This window comes from Ornithodoros turicata, chromosome 1, assembly GCF_037126465.1.
Source record: "Ornithodoros turicata isolate Travis chromosome 1, ASM3712646v1, whole genome shotgun sequence".
NCBI classification, from domain to species: Eukaryota; Metazoa; Arthropoda; class Arachnida; order Ixodida; family Argasidae; genus Ornithodoros; species Ornithodoros turicata.
The window spans coordinates 199,485,440-199,506,758 of NC_088201.1; the positions used below are offsets into that span (position 1 = coordinate 199,485,440).

The 21,319-nt window shown below is 44.6% G+C and overlaps 1 protein-coding gene across 3 annotated transcripts in view; it reads right to left on the minus strand.

Moving 5' to 3' along the window:
- The window catches only part of LOC135378940 (caspase-7-like), a 314,482-nt gene that overhangs the window by 21,668 nt on the left and 271,495 nt on the right, over positions 1 to 21,319 (minus strand). Inside the window, exon 11 of one of the 3 annotated variants that reach the window (XM_064612125.1) lies at positions 1,656 to 1,715. The exons of the other annotated variants lie outside the window; for them this stretch is intronic. Within the exon in view, the coding sequence (XP_064468195.1) occupies positions 1,692 to 1,715 (24 nt within the window). The 3' untranslated portion in view covers positions 1,656 to 1,691. The remainder of the gene's footprint in view (positions 1 to 1,655; positions 1,716 to 21,319) is intronic. 3 annotated transcript variants of the gene reach the window in all.

Genomic DNA, 21,319 nt, shown 5'->3' on the forward strand with positions numbered 1-21,319 from the left:
CAATATCCGACAGGGATATTGAGGAACTATCTCATAGGAAAAAACAGCCTAACATATGCATTTCGGAGCGTCCACAGAGTAGTGCTTGACCGTTTTTTTTTAATGCATTCACCCTCATTCCGACGAAAGGAGGTTGCTAAGCCCAGCCGACATAGGGGGATAGTAGAAAATGTGAGCTAAAACATGTCGTAAATGAATGTTTTTATTTTCTTGCTTCGCAACCAGGACAGGCATGGCTCATTGCACCTGGCTTCTGCTGGGATCATGCCTTCCCACCCCCATTTCAAGAACTCTTAATCTTTCTATTATGATTGAAAGAGCACTGCGAGATGAAACAAAAGATACTTTAGATAGAGACACACCGATGTGCTAACCTCCAACAACTGATTTGGAAAAAAAAAAGAAATAGTAGCCTACCCCCTTAAAGGAGTCCAGAGGGACATCCAAAAAATTTTCAGATGAAGACTTCTCATGAAAGTGTTTACTGAATAGCACAAAAGGTTTTGATGTGTGCAGTTTGTTTACCAGAAAAAAACTCGCGTAAACATGGCTCCGCGCATTCACCCTTAACTCGCCACTCCGAGTATAGCGAGGAGGACGAAGTATGACGCTACATTACCGCTGACGTTACAGGGAGAACTCATCCTGGTTTTCTGGTCAGTGCCAGCGGTCAGGCCTTGTCAGGTCAGGTGTTACCCTGGTGTTTCAGGTCAGCGCCTTGTCCTTTTGCCACCGTAAATCAGTTTTGCCATTTCTCACGGAGAATTGGGGATAGAAGTAGCAGCCAAATCATGACCGAGATCGGAGCAATGCTTTTTCAGATCCCCGAACAGCCGAGTAGCAGATATTTTTCTGGACCGATCACCAAGAGTGACCCTTGTAGAGTCAGTGCGAGGTTCCACAGAGGCAGATCACAGGCTGGTACTGCCTCCACCACCGTTGCACACAGTCACTTTTTGCAGCGTACTTTCAATTCAATTCTTGCAATAAATATGACTCTGTGGTGTCAATTACTTCGCGTGGTGCATCTTACTGGCCTACTTAACAGTTTCATAGGAAGAAAACAGGGTGTTAAAAATGACTTCTATGCTACTTTAAATATGCGCCACACTAGCTGTTTCCTTCACTACTACAGATGTCGAGGTACGCCAGCTCCTTATCTGACAGTGCGTATACCAACAGGCCCAGATTTCTTCGCTTTTCTATTATCCCTGTGTGGACTTGGTTTAGCATGCTCCTGTCGTTGGAAGAAGAGCAATGGAAAGCAAAAAAATGGTCAAGCGGTTTGCTGTGAGCGTTCTGAAACACATGATGTTTGGCTATTTTTTCCTGTGGGAGAGATGTTCAGTATCTGTGCCAACTATCATGAACTTGAGTAAAATCGGTGTTCCAGCAGAGTAAACGTGCTTCACATAGATTGAGTAAAAAAGTAACCTTGACTTGCCAAATTTCCAAGTTCAGTTCGTACACGTAAATCGTACAGTAAGAAGTGCCGTAGACCGTGCGACACTAGGTGATGCAGCATTTGAATTATAATTTAATGACATGTTTTCTGGAACACCCTATATAAGCATGTGCTGCTTTCTCATTCACTGTAGAAATCATTGACTTTGCGGAAAGCAGCAAATGAAGCGAAGAAGAAGCTGGAGACAGACCTTGCAGCAGAGAGCAGAAGACGCTACATAGACACCTCAACCTCGGACGAAGATGAAGGCCTGGTCCGTGAGAGTGAAATCAAAGAAAAGAAGAGGCAAATAAAAGCATTAGAGCAACGGGTGAAAAGACTACAACAACAGAATGACAAGCTACAGGAAGCACTTGTCTTGAAGGTGTTTAATCTAGGTAAAGCTGCCTTTACGCATGTGCAGCCTCTTTCTTCCTTATGAATTGTCACGTAATTAATCCCTGGAGAAATTTATTTCAGATGCAGTGCATGTAAAACATTGGCACGCACCGACTGACAGTGTCACGAAACCGCCTTCTTCCGTGAGCAAGGTGCCTGTCGTAGTTCTCCGAATACGTATAATTTTAAAGTGGTCATCTTACAGCTTTGCAGTCAGAACCAAGAAGATACTTGGCACTGGGACGAACTGAATGAGCCACCAACTGTGATGGCATTCGAGACCCTGACTGCTGTTCATGAAGATTGCACTGATGTGGAGGAATCAACCAACTCAAATTTATCTTCAGGATACAAATCTGGAAGATCATCTCCACAGCAAGTTAGCCAGGGCAGCAAGCCACCTTATGTTGTAGAGAAGGGGCAGGTAAATGTTTGCTCGTAATCATGGCATAGTGACCTAAATATTGTGACTGAAATGTTCAAATTCAGCCGTCAATTGCACACTGAGGTGGCCCTGATAAAAATATGAGACAAATTGCATTCCATAGTATGCCTCTGTTGTGTTTTAGCAGTAAAACAAAAGATTAAAGTTGGCCGTCCCTTCAGGGTTACTTCATCCCAAGATGCATTGCCACCACTGCGAGGAAATGCACACAGGAGCTGCCCAAACCGATTCGCATCATTCACCAGAAAAAGAAAATCTACCCAGCTTCATGTTCTAACGAGACCGGCCTACTGGGGCGGCGCAGTTCAATAAAAGTACTGGGCCCAATGACGTAATTCGGTGACAGTGGGCACTGGCGGTGTATTGAATAACCATAATCTGTTCGGGCGATGATGCACACAATGCTTATCAACACTGACCCGACGCCGCCAGGCAATAAAGGGTGTGGGGGGATATGTTCAATGATGATTAAAAAAGAAGGGAAAGGTTACATGACGGGGACTTGCTATTCCCAAAAGCAAAGAGAAACAAACAAAAAAGAATGAAGAAAAATACACAGGAATAAACAACTCCTTCACTACAACTTCAATGCTTCGGCTACCACCAACGAACACAGTAACAGAAGGGAAGATTTCAAAGTGTCCAAGTGACGTAATTCAATATAAGGAGCTCAGGAGTATGGTGTCGTCTGCAATCAAAGTGAGCTAGATATAATAGATGCAGACCTGTTGTCATCATATTACATCCCTGGCTCCAGTGCTCCTTGTGTACTGCACCACTGCAGATGGCCGTTCTCATGAGAACCTGAAGCTTTGAAACTTCATTTGTACATACAACATGTTTTTGCAGGTAATACAAATCGGTTTGGGCTGCTGTCGCGCGTTTGGCAGCAGCAGCTGCAATGCATCTTGGGGAATGACCAGGCTATGACATTTAGGCGTATGCAATTGCTCAAACTTCTTGGCCCTACTTGTCAATGACCCAGCAGCAAACAGAGGTCTGATAATTGTCTTTGTTGCAGATTCACCTCGGAAATAACGTGTGGATTTCGTGCGAAAAATATGACCACATCCTCACCATTGCAGATGAAAAGAAAGCTGTTAGGGATGCAGCTGTGTCTATTTTTTCCACTGTTGGCCTGCTCAACAAAAGCATTACCGGGTTGCCATCAAACAGACTTATTGCAAGTGGAGCTGTGGGCAAAGAGTCTGTTGACGGGTCTAAGCTTGGAGCATTGTATAGTAAGTGATATCTTATGTGCGTGTATTGCAATCATGAATTCATTTTTACTTTTACTCAACAGACTTCTTCGAAAAGTATTGTGAAACACATTCACTAAAGAAGCAAAAGAAAGATCAACAGCTCTTTGTGCGCGATGTGCTTCGTGCGAAGATCAGAGACGTCGCAAAGACTCACAAGATTCAAAAAATGCGAGAAGCTCTGGTAAGCACGTAAATGTGGTGACGGAATTTGAGCAGTAAAAATAATTCAGAGCTATGTACATTAAAAGATCATCAATCTGAATTTGCTAAGTCAGCAAAGAAACTTAGAATTTAGTGGGCTTACAAGCTAAGCAAACTCAAATACATGGTTAACTTTCAACTTTTTTTGTTACGTCAAGACGTCTTCACTGATGCCCAACACGAAAAAAAAACAAAACACATACTCACTCTTGTTTATCTGCAGGCTGTAATTTCATAACGTTACCATTTTTTAAACGCAATATTGAGTACAATGTATCTGCATGCATTCTGTTTGCTTCTACGAAGTCCCGCACTATATAAATGGAAGCCTGCACATCAACAAATGATGGCACATACAGCAGCTCATCATCAGCTTCAGCAATCTGAACCGGAGCGAAATCCAAGCAAAGTAAACGCAAACGGAATCTTTATTTATTTATTTTTTTTTGCGGTTCGACACCCTGATTTTCTAACACGGTCGAGGCTTTGCAGCCTTCATAACCACCACTTTGTTTTTGATCGTAAGCACTTTGTACTTCGGTATGGTTCCTTCACACAGCAGTGAATCACAAGTTGCTTTCCAAAACCTCTGAGAACACAGATAGAAGTAACAAGATGCAATGAGAAAGTGAGGGGCGAGGAAAGCAACAGACGAAAGCGTGGTGTTGTGTAGTAGATGTTGTGCAATATAATTAGCAGGTCTTTGAGCACATGGCTTTCGAGGGCGCTGTGAAGCTGAGGGAGACTCACCGATGCACCACACTGAGGGACATGAAGGAATTGTGCGAAAAACATTTTGAATTAAGTAGTGTGCACATATGTTGAATTAAGTAGTGTGCGCATATGTTGAATTAAGTGGTGAGACTACATTACGCATAAGTGGCACTACAGAAGTTATTCTAATTATCCAAAACTTTGAATTAGGCGAAGTTGAATCTACAAGCTTTCACTGTTGTAGCATTTCTACCTTAGCCATGTGATGTACATGTACAGTTAAAACAGTGAGCCTGTTTTCTGTGCTGCATTTGATGGTCACAAAAACATGACAGCGAAAACCGCACTAACGGGGAGCGAAAGGGACACAAGGGTGTTTGTGTGTGTCACTTTTGTCCTTCATCCCAGAGTTCTCATTGTCATGTGTGCTTACTGCCAGCTTGCTCGCTCCCTTGCTGTTGCTGCACAGGATAACTTCTTTTTTTCTTTCTCAGAAAAATGCACACTGACATGACTGACAAAACGAACGAAAGGTGTTGAAGATCAGCACGTCATGAACAGCCATCCCCACAGTGGAAACCGCCATTGCTTGGAAAGCGTGAAAGCTACCAAAAAACTGTGCCTTTTTGTGAGCCTCTACGATGTGGGAAACTTTTTATTTGTATTTACAGTCAGCCATTTTAGCCCTTTAGCCATTATAGCACTAGTAACAGCAAAGTTGGTTTTAACTTAGTTTAAAAATAAATGTGTAACTTAAAGTATTTTGAAACAATATCGTGAATGCAGACGGGTTTGGTGTTTGGCCTGTTGGCACAGGTTGGTACAAAAGTTTACAGAACATGTGAACGATGTACTTTTTCTTCGGTGTGACACCTTAGAGGGTTCCAGCAGAGGGTGAGTTCACTGTTTCGGATGGATGGGAGTGTGCGCTACTAGCAACACACCGTGGTAGTTTTCGTGTAACTTGGGTGCGCCAAGTGGAAACTACCGCTGTGTGTCGCTAACAGCGTACCCTTCCACCCCTCCGCAACAGTAAACTCACCTGCTTCTGGCCTTCGCTAGGATGTTACACAGACAAAAAAATATGCAGCTCGCGTGTTCGATAAACTTTTGTACTAACCTGTACTGGTAATAAATGTTCAAACCAGCGGAAAGACGTGGACATTGGAAGAGAGGAAGACAATACGTGAACATGATGGCGATTGATGTTCTGAGGCTGGAGCACAGAGTAAGGGACAACGAGACATTAGGGTGAAGACATCATGGACATGAAGACAATACACATGCTAGGAGTAGCAACAGAAGTTTAGTGACATAAAAATGTCGGTAGAGCCACGTCCGCTTGCACCGTGCTGTGGAGATGCAACAACAACCACAGCTGATCGAAAGGTACGCAGTGACAGAAAACGTCATGGAACTAGCCCCAACGTTTGATTGATTACACAATGATGGCACAGAATCAATCACTATGTAAGCGTTTTTTGATTGTCGCTCTCGATAAAAGATTAGGGCTTCCTTCTGTGACAAATGGTTTCTGTTGCGGTGTACCTTCATGTCATCTGTGATTGTTGTTTTTATCGGACTATCTCCACAGCGTGGCGCAAATGGACGTGGATCTCCCCAGGCCATTTTTATGTCATTCAACTTCTGTTGCTAGTCTCAGCGAGTGTGTTGTCTTCCTCTCCTCCAATGTCCATGTCTTTCTGCTGGCTTGTACTTTTCTTATAATGAATGCAGCGGGCTTAGTGGTGAATCTGCAATGTCCCGGATATGGATGTGGTTCTATTGGCTTTCTTATGGCTGTGCATCAGGAAGAATTTGCATTTACTGCTAGGTTTTCAGCATTTCACATTGTGCCTATACTTCGTCATAACCCCAGAGGCCATATCTTTTGAACATTTGAACAAAATTCTCTTATATGTAATTTCAGGACACGGTGTCATGCAAAAGCAATGGAAAAACGAAATATGTCTTGTTAATTTGTCCGTCATGTGTGCCTCCATGGTGTTGGCTTTGTGTTTGTGTTCATGATGTTTCTATTGTGCAATATGTATAGCCGTGCAATAGGGGTCAGATACTCAACTGAGTGAGGTTGTGTCATAGTTACTCAGAAATGAATGATGAAGCATTTTGTAGTCTTTGTATATGCCATACAAGTATTATATATGTACATTTTCAACTGTCTAGTCAATATACTGTGATATCCTAATACACTCATTCTCGTATCTATTTATTCCTGGAATATACGTGTTACCTTGTTCCTATTGGCTGACCAATAGGAACCAATATATATCGGCGTGCAGCCATAGAAGCCATCTTAATCTGTAATTTTAAATTTCGAACACGTCTTGTCATTTACTTGTTTCTTTAATGGCTTTTTTCCCTCATTATATATATACATATATATATAATGGTTCCATGTGGGTAAATGCGAGACCACATTGGGAACACCTAAAGACATTTTATGAGACCTCAACGAATGAGATCACACAAGTAAGGTACTAAGACCCAATAAGATCCCGTCAATGGGTTCTAATGAGGTTCCTATGAATTGGGTCCATTTTAATAATCACATACGAGTGGATCTTTTTGGGTCACATACCTCTTTTTTTTTAATAGGGACACTACAATTACATGTTGCAATTGAATGCATATTCACGTGTGCCTTTTCAACTGCCTTCAAACATTAAGCTGCTGTGGCTGAAAGGAAAATATCGGTCCGTCGTGTGCTATGAAGAACATCTCAAATACTTTGTTGAATGATTCAAGATGTCCACAAGGCAGTCAAGCAAGGGACCAATCAACCATGAAGTATTATCTATTCTATGTAACTCTGTAGTTCATCTACTGCTAGAAGTTAATTATGTTATAGTTACGCTACATGTACATTAGAATTTGTGTAATGTTTGACTAAAATAATTGACAAAATAAATTTTCATTGCAGTCCTTTGGATGTGCCGTTGCTGGGAACAGCGATCCTGCAAAGGGGCACAGGTTACATATAAGCTAACGTCTGTCCAAACAGGCCGCTCTAAGAGAAGCCACCTCAACCGATCCCAGCTCAACAATGAGGTTTGCAAACAGTTCCAGTCGAGACTGCGACCGATTAGAAACCAGTTGGGCCAACTGGTACCAGCCAGAAACCAGTTGAGCGAACTGGTACCAGTTGATCGAACTGGTCCCTGTTCGATAACACAGTTCGCCCAGTCCCAGTTGCAACTGGACCAGTTCAACTGGGATCGAACAGGGATCAGTTCGATCAACTGATACCAATTGGATCAACTGGTTTCTGGCTGGTCCCAGTCTCAACTGGGACCAGTTGCAAATGGGACTGGGTGGACTGTGTTATCGAACAGGGACCAGTTGTCGCAACTGGTACCAGTTGATCTGGGACCGGTTGAACTGGTCCCTGTTCGATAACACAGTTCAGCTGGTACCAGTTCAAAAAAATTTCGCCTGGGTTGGCATCATTCGACAATCGATTTCACAAATTTTTACTGCTGGGAAATGTTTGGGTTTCAAATAAGTGAGCCTTTTCGATCAGCAAAACCTCTGATGACATCATTCTGACGTTAGAGCCAAGAGGACCAATGCGTGTGACGGCAAAAGATCGTCTGGGGCGAACCCAGGCATGACATTTCACGAGCCCAAGGGCAGGAACGCCAAACGAAAGTTTGAGGCAGCAATCGCCGTCAGGCTTGTTGTCATGGCACAAGAATTGCGCGTTCAGCACGTTCGTTCCTCGCATTTTGCTGACGAAGCGTACGTAGAGGTGGACCTATTGCAATCCAGTATGGGAGTGTCAGCAAAATGCAAGAGACTAAAGCCCTATGCTGTGCCTACATTGTTCCATGAGCAAATGGACACCACCGACGTACCGGATAAGCAGGTAAGCATTTGTTTCCAGATTTGTTTTCTTTCCGAATGTACGTCGGAAAACGAACGCGGCCGGCAAGGATGTACGAGACCCCCTTAGGCCCCACTAGTACCTCACTTAATTTTTTGACGGTATCCCTCTAACTTTTGCAGTTGTGAAGCAAAACTTACCAAATTATTTTTCACTTATCAATTAAATATATTAAGGTTTAAGAAAAAGTTTATGCCATCTTTCTTTGCTCACGTAACCCAGCATGAACTCACAATAACTTTTGTGAGCATGCGAGAGCCAAGCAGGCAGCTTTCCAACATAAAATGCTCAATTTCTATCACAGGTGGAGAGAAGCAGCTTGATGGTAATGGTAGCAATAATCTGCTTCAGCTGGTGAGCATGACAAGCTGCTATTTATTCGGAAGCTTTAATATCTGTGTCGTATATTGGAGGAATTGAATACTGAGTCAGAGTGAACGTTCACGTTGTGAAACCTGCAGCTCAGCCTCTACTGGTGCTATATTGCTCACATACTGTGACTGCTTGACGTTGCTATATAGTGAATTTTTATTTTTAGGTTCTAAAAGTGAGGCTTACACCTGCGTCATACACTGAACGAGCCAGTGAAACTAAAGTAAAAAAGGCCCTTTCCAGGGCCACCACATGTTTTATGCAGAGACAAACACTGCGTTATGTGAACCCTCCAATACACACATTATCGTTTTTGGTTCTTTGGTTCTATCGTTTTTGGTTCTTGCGATTCAATAAATAATAGGAGTCTTTGCCGGTGTCTTCTTCAGACAGGATGTGATGACGTCACGCGGTCTGTAGCAATGCATTGACCGTTACTGGAAAAAAGTGTGGCAATAGAAAAATAGTGTGTATTGTCCTGGGCAGATTTATGATGAGTACTGTTTTTGAATAAGAGGAGTGTGTGTGCTTAGAAATAGTTTGATGCTGGTTTCCTTCTTTGTTTCTTTTCGCTTTTTCCCCCCTTGCCTGACAAACATGTGCTGACATGCCTGGGCTTGTTCGGACATGCTTTCCTTCGACATGTAGTTTTTTCTTTTTGTACAAGGAATATTCTTGACGATAGTGCTGCCTTGAATGGGAGTAGAGGTATTCTTAATAATTTTGCGATTCATTTAGTTCAGAGAGTAACCGCGAGGGGGACAGGTGTGTGACTTTATGTCTTGCTGAACCATTTTTTTTTTCCTGTACAGTAAGACTTTGGGAATGAAATGCTACAATCTCCTCTTGTCTATGGTGTTTTTCTGCAATAGTTCCCTATGCAATCAGTATAGTAGAATAAAGGAAATAATCTAGGGATAGTGATTCAATAAATAACAGGTGCCCTGTCTAGAGCGTACGCGTCCTTGAGCCACGCACCTGCATGATGACGTCATACCGAGAGACTATTGTTTCAGGTTGACCTTGTCTAGAGGAGCATTAGTGGAAAAAAACTGTGGAGCCCTGAGACAATAGGATGACGTCACGACCAAGACCAATGAGAACGGCCTGCAGGGGGCGCAAGGATTCACTTCTCTCTTGGACACTGACGGGCCTCGACACGCAAATTCTGCTCCTGGCGTTGGTCGTCAGTGGAAGAGCGTAGCTTCGGTGGGGTTCTGTCTGTCTGCCTCTGATGGGGTGCGGATGTGTGGTTCGTCACTGGTGAATGGTGTACGACGATGCAGGTGGATTTTGTGACGAGCGGATTTACAATGAGGGAATGCTGTGAACGGGAAAAATGATGGTGAGTGCCTTTTTCACTCTGTTCAAGTGTTTGTTTGTTTTCTTCTGTTGCCCAGCAGTCGTACGATTTGTCCTGACGTGTCCTGACATGCCCCGATATGCATGCTTTCCTTTGTTGACGCTTAGTATTTTTTTCTCTTTTGACAAGGAACATTGTTGTCTTGACGATAGTGCTGCCCTGAGTTCTGCGCTCCTGGTTACCCGTACTCTGTGCTTATTTGTCGTTGATGGAGTTACGTGTTAGGATATTTTGTTCTTTTGCAAGTCTCATTTAGTAAGACTTTGGAATTCCTACGATCAGCTTTCATGCATGGTGCTCTTCTGCAATAGTTTCCTATTCAATCGTTATAGAAGAATAAAGGAAATAATCATGGGATAGTGATTCAATAAATAATAGGTCCCTGTCTACAGCGTACGCGTCCTTGAGCCACGCAGGTGCATGATGACGTCATACTGTGGCTTCATTGTAGATTGACCAAAGGAGCGTTAGTGGAAAAAAACAGGGTAGCCCTGAGACAATAGGATGACGTCACGACCAATGAGAACGGCCAGCAGGGGGCGCAGGAATGCTCTTCTCTCTTAGCCTCACGACCAATGACCAGCTCCGGTGGCGCAGCGGTAACGCGTGCGCTTGGAGATTGGGAGGTCCGCGGTTCGAATCCGCGGGCCGGCTGTGCCGTCTGGGGTTTTTCCTGGGTTTCCCTCAGATGTGTAATAGGCGTATGCCGGCACAGTTCCCCTGAAGTCGGCCCATGGACGCAGCTATCCTCCCCCCGAGCGGATTCCGCTCGGTCTTCCACTTCACCATTTCCTCTCCTCCTCTCCACCACCTTTCCCTTCCCGAGAAACATGCCGCCTAATCAGGTAGGCAGACCTCTCGGGTTCCTCCCAACGACACTCCTCCTCCTCCTCCCTCCTCCACGACCAATGAGAACGGCCAGCAGGGGGCGCAGGAATGCTCTTCACTCTTAGCCTCTCGGAGGTGGTACCAGCTCCGGTGGCGCAGCGGTAACGCGTGCGCTTGGAGACTGGGAGGTCCGCGGTTCGAATCCGCGGGCCGCCTGTGCCGTCTGGGGTTTTTCCTGGGTTTCCCTCAGATGTGTAATAGGCGTATGCCGGCACAGTTCCCCTGAAGTCGGCCCATGGACGCAGCTATCCTCCCCCCGAGCGGATTCCGCTCGGTCTTCCACTTTGCCCTTTCCTCTCGTCCTCTCCACCACCTTTCCCTTCCCGAGAAACATGCCACCTAATCAGGCAGGCAGACCTCTCGGGTTCCTCCCAACGACACTCCTCCTCCTCCCTCGGAGGTGGTCGCCCCACAGGGCGCTAGGAGCGCGTATGCGTAGTGGCCGCGGAGCGGCGCCCCAGTCAGTTTCTCTCCGGCTGTCGCAGAAAGCAGACGTGCGCTCCCCGCGCACGCTCAGTTTCTGGCTGGTTGTCACGGAGAGCAGTCGCATCGGTCTGCGCTCCTGCTGTGGTGAGGTGATTTGTTGCGTAACTAATGCTTTCGTCAACTTTGTTCCCGCTTTGTTTGCGATTTTCGTGCCAGTGCTGGTTGCTGTTGTCTGGGCATCCCCGGCATTTTCTATCATCTTCTGCCTTGGGAACGGCGTGATTCTTAATAATTTTGTTGTGAGATTAGTTGAGAAAGTAACCGCTAGGGGGTGCAGCTGCGGGGCTTTATACAGGACAAAAAAGCATTACGAGTCAGTTTCTGCCTGCCTCTCGGATGGAGCAGTCGCATGGTTCTGCGCTCCTGTTGTGGTGGGATCATTTGTTGTGTAACTAGTTCTATTTTCTTGTTAGCTATTGATGGTTTGCATACTCTTGCTTTCCCAGCCTCTGTATTACGAGTGTTTTTCTCCTTGCATGTCCAGAGCTGTCCTAACTTGCCCAGACATGCCATGATGACGTCACAGCTGACGTCACAGGATGTCCGGAACTGGTGTTCATAGCTGCGATGCTTTGCAACCTGCCTCCGTGCTCCGTCGCCCAGCGACAGTCAGCGGCCGTTTCGGGCCGCTTTCTTCAAGATGACGTCGTTGACCTTCAACTAAACTCCTTCTCTCCACTCTATTTCTATCTCTTCATTTTATTTTCTACCTATTTTTTTATTTTTTATCAGCTCAAGTAGCCGGCAACTCACACAGTGGTCTGGACGTGTCTTAGATGATTCCCAATTAGTGTAATGACTCCCTGAATTATCCTAATTACTGTGGGGGGTCCCAAATTGCTCTAATTGCTAATTAATGGCGTCCAGGCGACTGTGTGACTTCCCGGCTTCTTGAGCTGATACACTACTACTGATGTGCAGATATTTTTACAAGTATTGTAGATTCGGCATATGAATTCTTGCATCTTCAGTTGTGTAGTTTGTACCATATCTCCGAATACGACCATGTCTAGAACGTATTGAAATGCAGCAATAATGGAATCGTTTCGCGGCTCTTTCTTTTCGACGCAGTGTTTTATCATATCCTCCCATGACTTATGGTAGCGAGTACAAAATCTGTCCATCTTTTCAATGTAGAACAATTGTCTCTTCTGTTTTCAAGTGCGCGTCTACACTTAATTAAAAGCATATCTATGCTCATTTTATTGAAGGGTGATATTAAACGGTAGGAACAACTTATTTATTTACACATGGTAAACGAGACTTTCGTGCACGAGACTGCACTTCTTCAGGTTACAAAAATATAAACATGGTACAGGCACATATATACAGTTGAAGGGGGAGTTCTGGCATGAGAGGGTAACAGGTTGATGGAAAGGATGCAAACACAGATAAAAATCAAAAGAACATAAATACAAAAGGCTGGGTATCAGAAGCGAAACATATCGCGAGCCCAAGGGCTTATACACAGGAAACGAGAACACTTGTTGGTGACGTTCCAGGAATTAAGGATAAAAAGGGGGGGGGGTTATGGCGATGGAATGAGGACACAGGTGCGGAGTACAAAGGTGACCAGTGGACCGTGAGAAAGTGAAGACTGAGGTGGTCTCAGGAGAGAGACAAACGAAGAAAATGTGGAAATTGGAGAGTTGTGTGTGTGTGTTTATCATTATCTTTTTTATTTGAAATTACGGGTTCAATAATTGTAGTGGGCCTGCGTGGATGTTCAAACCATGAGGCTTCAGAGACAGGAATTTTGCAATTAAAAATGATTCGCGTGCAATTGCGAAATTCCAGTCTCTGAAGCCTCATGGTTTGAATATCCATGAAGGCCCACTACAATTATTGAACCCGTAAATATAATTTTTCAAATAAATAAAGATAATGATAAACACACACACACAACTCTCCAATTTCCACATTTTCTTCGTTTGTCTCTCTCCTGAGACCTCCTCCGTCTTCACTTTCTCACGGTCCACTGGTCACCTTTGTACTCCGCACCTGTGTCCTCATTCCGCCGCCATAACCCCCCCCCCTTTTTTTATCCTTAATTCCTGGAACGTTACCAACAAGTGTTCTCGTTTCCTGTGTATAAGCCCTTTGGCTCGCGTTATGTTTCGCTTCTGATACTCCTGCTTTTGTATTTATGTTCTTTTGATTTTTATCTGTGTTTGCATCATTTCCCTCAACCTGTTACCCTCTCATGCCTGAACTCCCCCTTCAACTGTATATATGTACCTGTGCCATGTTTATATTTTTGTAACCTGAAGAAGTGCAGCCTCGTGCACGAAAGTCTTGTTTACCATGTGTAAATAAATAAGTTGTTCCTACCGTTTAATATCACTCTTTGATTTACTGACCACCGGCAACTTGACATCGCCTATTTTTTCTGCCTTCGTATCTTATCATTTTATTAATTAAAATTTTTTAGAATGTGATTAATATCCCCATGGCATGAGAATTATGGAAATTGATTTACAAAAAGATGTGATGAGTAAGAAAAAATGTGCGCTTTCAATGATTCTATGTACAAGGCCATACTAGAGGCCGTCCCTCCCTAACTTGATGTTGGTGTTGGGGGTCGTCGGGTTTCATCACACTTGATCGCTTGAATTCACTAGTTGATCATGTTTATTCATTGAAAATGAGAAGTTTCTGTACAGATTCTATGGTGTATCCACGCTGCTTGCTTAGAAATTATTTGTCTGAATTAATTATTGTTTTGTTTCAGGTTCGACTGATATTCACTGAGTCGGACAATATGTATGCATGATGTATTAATTGTGTCGTATTTGTTTCAATTGTTCACTCAATTGAGATAAGTAAAAATAATCTCTGAGTTAGGAATGCCTCATATTTCTGAGTTGTGTTTCACATTTGATTTTTCTGTGTGGTTCATTAGAACTTTCTCTTGCAAGATATTACAAAAATTGATGCAATTGAATTTGTTTCTTGTTTTTTGATTGAGTATCGTTGCTACCAATTAATAATTTGGACTTTTTCTACATGTTCAACAACAATATCGCATCTCTACAAACTTGGTCGACTTCACAACCACTTTGACGAAACATTTCCGTCTCAAGGAAAGGATGCGAAAAGATAGTGATCTCCGCGAGTGATATCGACATCTATTTGCGCTGCACAATAAAATATATCGCCTTTGAACTATCTTATCTGAGCTCAAGAAGATAGTGTTTGCTGGACGAACGAATATAGCCCCCAACCCTTTGAGTGATAAAGCATGGGAGCTTGGTCATATAGATAGAGACATAAAGTCTCCCGGCTTTGAGGAAAAGAGTGAAAACAGTGCATATTTTCTACGTCTTGGATACCTCCATCAAGGTTGGTAGTGTTTGTTAGAATGAAAATTGTATATTGGTCGATTTTATGATGGTTCAATGATAGATTATTTTCCTCTGTTGTTTACGTGTCGCCGCGTGTTCCTCTGTTCTTCAGCGTTAAGTCTGTGCTATTTCGCCTTTTGATAGATTGATTAGCTATTATTTCTCTATGTGTTGGATGGTGCGCAGGTTTGGCTCTCTATTAATTGTAGCTGTTGATTGTGCTGTTTCTCGTTATTTCCTTACGTCTATGCTGTTCACTTAATAAGAAATTATTAGTTGAGTAATGTTGGAATATGAAACTGAGATTCCCTATTGCGCTCGAAATGTTATGACAGATATTCACGCTATTGCAATAATGGTTCTTACGTATAGGAATATTAGACTTTTTAAAATACAACTTGTAATTTGATTGTAATCGTATTGATTAAGAATATCTTCTTTGTAGTGGTATAGATTTTATTTCCTCTTGTCGTTCGTGTTCCGTGGTCTTCCATACATCTATCGGCACCCGTCTTCAACAAATTTTCATTTCATTTTTCATTTTAATACCTTAAAGGGCCCTAAGGCATTACATAAGGGGGGAGACAATATATACAAACACTATATACCTCAAAATAGGTACAACTCAATGCACAACCTTTCAAAAGCACTTACATTGATTGGCAATAGAAAATCAGCTGGCAATGAGTTCCAGTCGCGCAAAGATAATATCAAAGATTCAAAGATTCAAAATCAGGGCATATATCATTAGATCTGGTTGTACTTTCGGATGAGTTTTATTTTTTCTTCTGATTTTCTGAATGATCGATTACTCTGTTGTTTTGATTAGGAATATCTTCTTTGTAGTGGTATAGATTTTATTCCCTCTTGTGTTCGTGTCGTTCTTTTCTGTTTGTTGGCTAGGAGTGTGCTATGTGGTGAAGTTCATTTTTAACATGTGTATTTTCTGATGAGTTTTATTTTTTCTTCTGATTTTCTGAATGATAGATTACTCTGTGGTTTTGATTAGGAATATCTTCGTTGTAGTGGTATAGATTTTATTCACTCTTGTCTTCGTGTCGTTCTTTGTTCTGTTTGTTGGCTAGGAGCATGCTATGTGGTGAAGTTCATTTTTAACATGTCTATTTTCTGATGAGTTTGATTTTTTCTTCTGATTTTCTGAATGATAGATTACTCTGTTGTTTTGATTAGGAATATCTTCTTTGTAGTGGTATAGATTTTATTTCCTCTTGTGTTCGTGTCCCATAGTCTTCCAGGGTCTCTGCTATTCACAGTTAATTACATACAACTATCAGAACTTCACGCTATTGCACTGATGGTTCTCACGTATAGGAATATTATACTTTTTATAACACAACTTATAATTTTGTTTATAATCATATTGACTAGGAATATCTTCTTTGATTAAATGTGGTGATTGTTTCTCGTTTTGATATGGTGTAGCTATTATTTCCCTACATGTTGTATGCTTTGTTCTATATTAATGTTATTTGTTGATTCGAATTATTGGCTTATGTCTGCACTATTCACTTCAATAGAAATTGATTAATTAAATTTGTGTCATATTGGAATATTAAACTTAGCTTCCATATTGTGCTCGAAATTACTTACATCTATCAGGCTATCACATCTCAGACTTTTTATAATAAAACTTGTAATATTGATTGTATCGTATTGATAAAGGTCTTAAGATTGTATCTTCTTTGATTAAATGTGCTATTCTTTCTGATTCATTGAAAACTTGTGTGATTACAGTTAATAAAAAATATTGTGTTTGATCTGTGATACCTATCCAATGCTATTGCATCATTCCAGTAATAAGTATATTCTTTGTTATGTGTATTGTGTTTCTTCTGCTTCAGGTCTTTTGGCTGGGTTTTTCCCATTCACACAGAGTCACAGCATAATTCCTTGCACTATTGATTTTACAATTCGCAACTTGATTGGCATTGATAAATACATTTTCACTTGTACTTTTTGTGTATGACCCTTCTTAGCATGTCTCTGCATGTAAACCGCTCACCTGTTGTACTAGAAAAAAATAGTGAAGTCGGCCTAGGATGCAAAATACGCTACGATGAGCGCACGCCCAGCCCTCCCCTGCCGATAAGCGCGCGGACAACTCTCCGCACACGCGCCGCGCGGGGAAAAATACGCGCAGTGCTCAGGGCAGGGTCCAGGGGTCCAGGTTGTAGTTTCGCCCCCATGTTGTTTCTCAACCACTACATACTACTTACGCAAACGCCAGGAATGGCAATAGGCAGTCCCAGTTGGTGTGGTCAGCCGAGAAGTAGAACGACAGCAAATCGGCTAGCGTGTGGTAGAAGCGCTCATTGAGGATGTTTGTCTGCGGAAGGTAGCCCGAGGATAGCGCGTGTATCACTGAACAGGCAGAGATGATGTCTTGGATAGCTTCACGAGAAATGGGCGGCCGCGGTCGTTACCAGGTAACGAGGGACGCCATGACAGTGTGAAATAGTGTTGGTGGAGAAATCAGCTATTTCCTCAGAGTGGGAAGCGGGGCCATCTCGACGTAACGAGTTAAATGGTCTATGGCCATGATGACCCAACGGCAGCGTTAGAGGGCCGAATAGATCAATGCCCACTCGCTGAAAGGAAGCTTCAGGAGCAGCAAGGGGTGGAGCAGACCCGTATGTAGGGGAGGGGAAGGGATCCGTTGCTGGCAGGGTCAGCACGCGGTGACGTACTTCGAGATCGATCGGTATAACCGCGGCCACAGATATATATGCCGAACCCGTTCACGTGTCTTGAAGGATCCAAGATGTCCCGACGTCAGATCGTCGTGCAGGGCATCAACAACTTGGAGCCGGTAGGGGTCAGGCACAGGGAGGAGGAAACGTTGACCCGTAGAGGAATAATTACACTTCTACAGGAGGCCATCGAATAAGGCGCACTGCCGGACTTTGGGTTGGAATTTCTTGTTAGTGAAAGGCTCTGTGCCATACAGCTGACGTATAAACGTCGAGTAATACGGATCCCGGATTTGAGATAAGCGGAGCGAAGCCGGGTCGACGGAACTCAGGGGACATATCATGAGTAGCGGAGTAGGATCTGGAGGTAGAGGGCACCGAGGAAGTGCATCAGTATCAGTATGTTTCCTCCTACATTTGTATTTGACGACGGAGTCGTATTCTTGCAAGCGGAGAGCCCAACCACCCAGACGGCCACAGGGGTCTTTCAGGATCCAGAGCCAGCAGAACGCATGGTTATCCGTGATGATTGTGAAGGGTCTGCCATAGAGGTATGAGACGCCGAAGGACAACGCTCTGCGAGAACTGTGCCGATACTATATCCACTAGCGTCAGTACGAATCTCGGCAACCAACGGGGGATCGAAGTGCGAAAGGACGGGCGCCGAAGGCAAAGCAATCTTCATGCTGTCGAAAGCCGTTTCACACTGAGGAGTCCAGACAAAGGGAGTGTCACGGCGTAGAAACTTGGTAAGTGGTGCATCAAGGTCGCAGAACTTTCGAATGAAACGGCGAAAGTAAGAACAAAGCCCCAAGAAGCTTCGCAGTTCTTTGATGTTCGTTGGAACTAGGAAGTCCAAAACCGCGCGGTATTTGTCTGGGTCTGCAGATATGCCTTCTCGTGAAACTTGGTGGCCAAGGACTGTTATGTTCCAAAAGCCAAAAGGATTTTTTTTTTATTCATCTGGAGACCGGCGGTTGCAATGTAGTCGTACACTGAAGAAATGCGTGAGATGCGGTCTTCGAGGGTAGAAGCACATATGGTAATATTGTCCCAGTAATAACACAGGCATATGTGCCAGTGTAGTCCACGCAAAACAGTGCCCATGATTCGTTCAAACTAGGAACTAGGCGGGAGCGTTGCACAAACCGAAGGCCATCACAAGAAACTCATGGAGGCCGTCTGGCGTGGCAAGGCGGTTGCCTTAACATCGTCTTCAGACGTGCGGATTAGCCAATACCCGGACCGCAGGTCGAGTGAAAAGAAGTAGATTGCCTCGTGAAAGCAGTTCATGATGTCATCGATGCGGGCATAGGGTACACGTCCAGCCTTGTTACCTTGTTGACTCTTCGGTAGTCAACGCAAAAGCTTACACTGTCATCTTTCTTTGGACCAAAACAACCGGAGACGCCCAGGGACTGTTGAAGGGTCACATAATATTTCGTGACAGAATCTTCTGTACCTCTTTCTCAATGACATCCCGTTCAGCTGTCAGAACACGGAACGGTCGTTGTCTCAGTAGGTGGGGTCGTTCCAGTGTCTGTGCGGTGCTTCACGTGTGTGGCTGACTCAGGAGGAGAATCGCCCAAAATAAAAAAATTAATAAAAGGAAGCGTAACGGAAGAGAATGTTCAGTAGCTTCATCCCATGCTCCTGAGGCAAGGAGACAACGGTCTTTGCTTCAAGTGTGGCGATATCAGCTGCTGAGATGGGCTCGTTCTCGAAGATGCCTGTATCTACCTTCACATTGGCAAGAGCAACGCGGACGGCGTCACCGCTTCACAAGCAACCAAAACGAAACCAGCGCGTAGCAAGGCGGTTTCCTTTGTCAGGGCGAGAGGTAAACAGTCGTCTTCCACACAACAAAGGCTATAAGATGCAACCCCAAATTTCTTGTCAAGACAGGGACTTTCGTGCGTGATGATGACTTCAGCGAGCCATGACGACGGGATCAACAGTACGTGAATGATGCAAGTTGTCCGCCGGGGTAGGACAACGTCTTCACGAAGAGAAACTTGATGACCCGGAGGGGGCGAGTCGTCAACATGATACCTTGAGAAAGGAGACAATGAAATGTTTTGCCGCGCAAATTATGACGGCTAAGATCGCACTCAAAAAGTCCCAGCCAATAATCATGTCACCACAGCAGGAAGCAGAGACCAAAAAATCGACGGGGTAGCAATCGCCTTGGAGCTGTACAACGAGCGATGGGCAAAATTGGATCCCCAGTAGCACATGTCATTAACGGTCCAGAATAGGGGGCCATCACTTTGCGCCGGCACCGAGCCATTTCCAACGTGATCACGGATGAAGCAGGACCAGTGTCTATCAGAGCCTGTACAGATATCCCACCGAGAACAACATCCACGACATTGTGGGGAGAACACGGATGAGTTTGTGGCTCTTGGAACACTGGAGTCCGCCCTCCTCCCCGGACCGCAACTAGCGGTTTTCCGGCGCTGAAGGCGTCCCCTGACGAAGTGCGGAACGTGCAGGGGACCGGCCAAGGAAGGTGAGACTGAACGGTTTCGCTGAGGGGGCGGATAACATGGTGGGTCGCGGGAAAAGTTCGCTCTGGAGCCGACGTAGTCACTGCGGTCCAACAGCATGTCACCCGCTGTTGTACGTGCACGAGAGTCGTAAGCAAAGAATGTATGTTGAGTTTTGATGTCCCGGTGGTGTCTCCGACAAAATCGGGCAGTATGGCCGCCTATGTGTCTGTGTATGCGTGTTTCAGGGCGCCGCCATTGCGGCCGGTAACAGACAGGTGGTGGTGACGGTAGGGAAGTAAAGAGAGAAGTTATAGGCTCTATATGGTGCAGTGAGACCGCCTGCGACGGAGTCCAGCCGGATGACTAGCGCAGTTCATCAGCGTAGGACGGACGAAGTGTCGTAGTGCAGTTCGGTCTCAGCGCAGCGCCACCTCGCCTCGTATCAAAGGCTGCAGGCAGTAAGACTCAGATTGCGCAGGTGGTGGACAGGCTTCAAGGTGAGTTGGTCGCTGCACTACGTAAGTCAACTCCTCGCGAATCAGTTGACGAACAAGCATTCGGAGTGTTCCCACGTCCGGAAGGCTCGAGGTACCAGGCACGGAAGGTTGGGCAGCGCGAAATGACGCGCTACGCAGGCCGCGCGAGCTCCGTTCCTCTTGAAGCGATCTGCACGGCTCGATCACACTGGCGGCGGTGGAAGGTTCCTCCAGAATAATGTACTGGAAGGCGTTTTCAGCGATGCTTTTGGTTATATGGTTGATCTTCTCGAGCTCAGGCATGGCAAGATCTGCACGAGTACAAACAGCCAGGGCGTCCTCGATATACGTATGCTGTGTAACATTCATGGTGTTGTTGGTAACGTACCGAAAAGCCCGGAGCAGCGTCCATCTTCCTAACCGCCGCGGTGACAAACAATTCGCGAACACTACTGTAAAAGATAGCCCAGGTCTCGAACTTCGCTTCGTGATTTTCTAACCAAATGCTCGTGAGGTCGGTAAGGCAGAGTACGATGTTATTCAGTTTAGCAGAATCGTCCCATCTGTTGCGTGAGCTCACGCGGTCGTAGGACGCGAGCCAGTCTTCAATATCTTGGTTTCCAGTCCCCAAGAAAACCGGAGGATCACGCTGGCTCCGGCAGCCTGAGTACGAGCCTCCGAGAACGAAGGCGCGTCATGAAGAAATGCGAGAACGGGAGACGGAGATATGGCCGAAGGAGCTCCTAGTAGAAACTCGGGACTCGAGATGCGAAACGGACCTCCACCAAACTGTTAAGAAGGATTCGGACGGGCAG